Genomic DNA, 4,573 nt, shown 5'->3' on the forward strand with positions numbered 1-4,573 from the left:
ATAGAAAGTACATTTCTCCCAGAGTAAAATGAGCTATAAATTAATTTCAATAGTAATAGAAATCTGACAGAACTGACAAGTTTTGGACTAGCCCATCTCCGCATGGGGGATGCTCAGGGATTTCTTTATTTTCAAAAGCACTGTGTGAAAGTGAAAGTCAGTTGCTCAGTCCAACTGCCAGAATAGTGTGTAAACAGGTATCGAAGCGGCTTGCATCTTTTTACAGATGTTTTCCAGGAAGTGCTTTAATAGAGAATAAATAAAATGCTGAGAATCCCCCATGAAGAGATGGACTAGTCAAAAGCCTGTCAATTCTGTCAGATTTTTACTAACTGCTGTAAGTGACAGCAACGTAGGAGAAAAGTAATTTATAGCTCATTTTACTCTGGAAGAAGCACTCTTCTTATGTATATGTGTTTACAAGTATTTTACATTTTACAATGTTTCATGACAGCGGTCCTTTAAATCTAACACTTCCTAGACTAGAAGGACAAAGGATTTCATACAACATATTCTGCATTATTATATCAGTCAACAAGGATCCAAACAACCTATTAGAACATAATGGCCAACACAGCTAGAGCTATAGCTTTATTAATTTAGACACAAACATGGGTCCCCAGGACTTTCCTTTATCCGGCACAACCAGGAGTCCATAGGGGATCTGCGGGGCAAAGGTGAAGTCCTGAGAGAAGGCGCGGGTCATGTGACTCAGGTCCACAGAGGCGACGTCAGTGCGCGAGTTCAGGATATTGGAAATCACATCGCTGTTTTCCGCCTTGGACAGCGTGCATGTAGAATACACCAGCGTCCCTCCGGGTCTCAGGGCATTGATTGCAGACCTGTGTGTAATTAGGAACAAGAGCAGAGATACAAAGCTTCATTGGAAAGGAGCATCACCCGGCCCGCAAGGTCAGAGATTGCATTTAGTGCGGAATGCTTTTATTTGCTAATTCCAACACATTTACATCCTAAAATATAACGCTTACCCTTAACATCTGACGACCTTGCTTTGTTTACGCAGAAAAAAAACCCAACATTTAGCAACAGAATAATGTGATGTCAGCGAGCGAATTCCATCAAGCAGTAATGATTAGACCTTTTAAGTGATGCATGTCATGTTTCGCTTTGTGTTAGGTCAAACTTCCCAATTATCGAGATGCACCACGTCTAAATGCAGCACTTAAACAGAAATATAATAGTCATAAACGACGATAAAACAACAGCCAAATAAAAGCAATCTTTTTCTTCCTGGAGATTACAAATGAGATAGATTGATAGGATAGAAGACAGTCAGTTCAATTTAATGGCCAGCAGGCACTTTAAAAGAGGACCTGTCATGAAGGAAATATGTGCACTATCATTGCAAATTTCCTGATTTCCTAATTTCCAGACTTAACCTCCTGAGCGATAATCCCGAGCTGAGCTCGGGGTATATCGCGCAGAAGGATTTCTCAGGCCCTGGTGGGCCGATTTGCATAATTTTTTTTTGTTACACGCAGCTAGCACTTTGCTAGCTGCGTGTAACTTCCGATCGCTGCCGCTCGCCGCCGATCCGCCGCCGTGCATTCCCCCCCCCTCCCTGACCCCTTGCGCAGCCTGGCCAATCAGTGCCAGGCAGCGCTGAGGGGTGGATCTGGACTCCCTCCGACGTCACGACGTTCATGACGTCGGTGACGTCATCCCGCCCCGTTGCCATGGCGACCGGGGAAGCCCAGCAGGAAATCCCGTTCTGAACGGGATTTCCTGCTTACTCTGATCGCCGAAGGCGATCGGAGTGGGTGGGGGGATGCCGCTGCGCTGCGGCTATCATGTAGCGAGCCCTGGGCTCGCTACATGATTTAAAAAATAAAAAATTTAAAAAATAGTGCTGCGCCACCTCCTGGGCGATATAATTGTATCGCCCAGAGGGTTAAAGGACCTCCGTCGAGAAAATCTTAAAAGTTAAAATACATGTTAACATATACAAATATGAAGTACGTTTCTTCCGGAGTTAAATGAGCCATAAACTACTTTTCTCCTATGTTGCTGTCACTTACAGTAAGTAGTAAAAATCTGATATTACCAACAGATTTTGGACTAGCCCATCTTCTCATAGGGGGTTCTTATGGTTTATTTTTAAAAGCACTTAGGCCTGGAACACACCAGAGGAGTTTTTCTGAGCGTTTTGAGTTTTTAAATCTGCTGCTAATGTTATCCTATGTGTCTGTGCACACTGGAGCAGTGAGGTTTTGTAAAAAACCCCATAGCATTACATTGGGAAGAGCTTTTAGAGGTTTCAAAACCTCTTCCCAATGTAATGCTATGGGGTTTTTTACAAAACCTCATTGCTCCAGTGTGCACAGACACATAGGATAACATTAGCAGCAGATTTAAAAACTCAAAACGCTCAGAAAAACTCCTCTGGTGTGTTCCAGGCCTTAGTGAATGGCAGTTGCTCTGTCCACCTGCCAAAATAGTGTACAGTGAACAGGGAGGCTGGCCAGCATCTTTGTATAAATCTTTTTCAGGGAATGTCTTTATCAAGAATACAGGTCATGCTGAGAATCCCACATGAAGAGATGGACTAACCCAAAACCTGTCGGTAATGTCAGATTTATACTACCTGCTGTAAGTGACAGCAACATATGAGAAAAGTAATTTATGGCTCATTTTACTCTGGAAGAAATGTACTTCTTATTTGCATGCATTTTAAATTTAAGATTTTTCACGACAGTTCCTCTTTAAAGAGAAAACTTAACCCAGCAATGAACTTCATCCCAGTTAGTCGATACCTTCTTTTCCATGAGAAATCGTGACTTTTTTTTCTAACAGTGCATCGGGGGGTCTGTGTTGCTGATATTGAGCTCTATTCACAATGGGTAGTTCGGTAAAATCATTCTGGATGGTAAAATACCTCATGCAGTATTTGTACACTTTTTCTTCTAAATTCACTAAAGTTTTCCCCCATGAGGCAGAAGTTCGGTAATTTACCGAACAAACATGCCTCAATTCACTAATCCCTGGTCGGTAAGTGTCACTTAACAGCCTTTTAGCAGGAAAGCAAGCAGGCAGGCAGGCAGGGAGCTGTGTGAGGTTTTCTGTTTTGTGCTTCTCAGTTATCCCTTTAGATGTGCTGCAGCCACCAGGGGGAGCTCTTCTGTAAGCTACAATACAAATATGCACATCCAAAGGGATACAGGGATGCCTTCAGAAAATTTTCCTTAATCTGCTTTGTTACACTGAAAGACCCACCTGATACGCCATTGCGTCAAATCAGGGTGAAGAAGCAAGCTGTAAGGCTCTCCCTATTGGTTGCCTGGCTCTCCCCAAAGGCTGTCTGTCAAATCTACCGCACAGTAAATGACATACGGAAATCTTTGTGAATTGACATTTCCAGAGGTAATTACCGCGCAAGTCGGTGATTAGCTCACTAGTCGGGAACAGTGACTTTCTGTGCAGTGATGGGTTTAGTGACTTGTAACTTGGAAAGGTGATCGGTAAAATCAGCTGTTTTGAGCATTACCGAATGCGGTAATGCTTTGTGAATAGAGCCCATTATGGTGAAACCCCTCCCATAGTGTGATGTCATGACCATGGTCATAACAATTTCCAGTCTGTGAACCTTGTTGCATTGTGTGAAATAACGTGTTTCCCTCTGTAAGAGCAAGCAGTAGCTCTGTGCATATGTATATCTATAAAAAATAACATCGTTTCAGCCTATCATATTGTTAGTGGGTGTGGTTATTAATAATGGCAGTAGTTGCTGACTAGTTTTTTTCTTGCCTGACAGTAGTAAAAATGATGATTTGCAGGCTGATTGTGGATCACACATGAACAAATTTCATGTTGAACATCAATCATTTTTTGATCTCTCCTATTTTTCAATGTCTCACTTTGCAATGTATTGATTACCCCCCCCCCCCCCCCTCCTTTACTATTTTTTGGTAAAGTTCCTCTTTAAGGTCCATACACACAATCTACAAAATTTGCCTGAAGCAAACAAAGAACATCACGGAATCAACTTTACTGGCGAAAAAAGACAAACAATGAGTCTTTGTTGAATAACAGCTGTTTCTACCTGCCAAGCAACCAGTATCTCCCTCAAACTTTTTACACTATTTTAGAAGGATGTTTAATAGTTTATGCATAAACCACTTTTTATTTTTTTCCTCATTCGCGGAAGAACCCCTTTAAGCTGAAGTATCCTATACAGCACTGCACATGTCTCTGGCTATACCAATTCAACAGCATTATTCCTTGTTACTGCTTATTATTTGTGGATTATATAATGCATACACTATGAGCATTAGTCATTTCTGTACTGTTAGCTCAAGTGTTTATTCCTATGCTTTTGTACATGTACTGATTTCCATGCATCTGTACATCCATTCATTATAGGTCATATCCCTGATCTCTGGCATGACCAAAAGTGTGTTGCACTGTTTTGTGTATATGAACTGAATACACGGGCCTTGCATCTTATCTCGGCGGTTGTCAAATTTCTATTGGTTCTCCGTAAGAGGCTCCCAACTCTGTAGCAGCAGGTCAGTGCCATTGCCGAGTGGCAAAGACAAGAGAAATATAGGAAAGC

The 4,573-nt window shown here is 41.9% G+C and overlaps 1 protein-coding gene across 5 annotated transcripts in view; it reads right to left on the reverse strand.

The window, feature by feature from the left end:
- Positions 1–578: 578 nt before the first annotated feature.
- The window catches only part of NSUN3 (NOP2/Sun RNA methyltransferase 3), a 68,017-nt gene continuing 64,022 nt past the window's right edge, over positions 579–4,573 (reverse strand). For all 5 annotated transcript variants that reach the window (XM_068266157.1, XM_068266155.1, XM_068266156.1 and 2 more), the window contains exon 6: positions 579–842. In XM_068266157.1, the coding sequence (XP_068122258.1) occupies positions 584–842 (259 nt within the window). In that variant the 3' untranslated portion in view covers positions 579–583. The remainder of the gene's footprint in view (positions 843–4,573) is intronic.

The sequence above is a fragment of the Hyperolius riggenbachi genome, chromosome 2, assembly GCF_040937935.1.
Source record: "Hyperolius riggenbachi isolate aHypRig1 chromosome 2, aHypRig1.pri, whole genome shotgun sequence".
Classification (NCBI taxonomy): Eukaryota; Metazoa; Chordata; class Amphibia; order Anura; family Hyperoliidae; genus Hyperolius; species Hyperolius riggenbachi.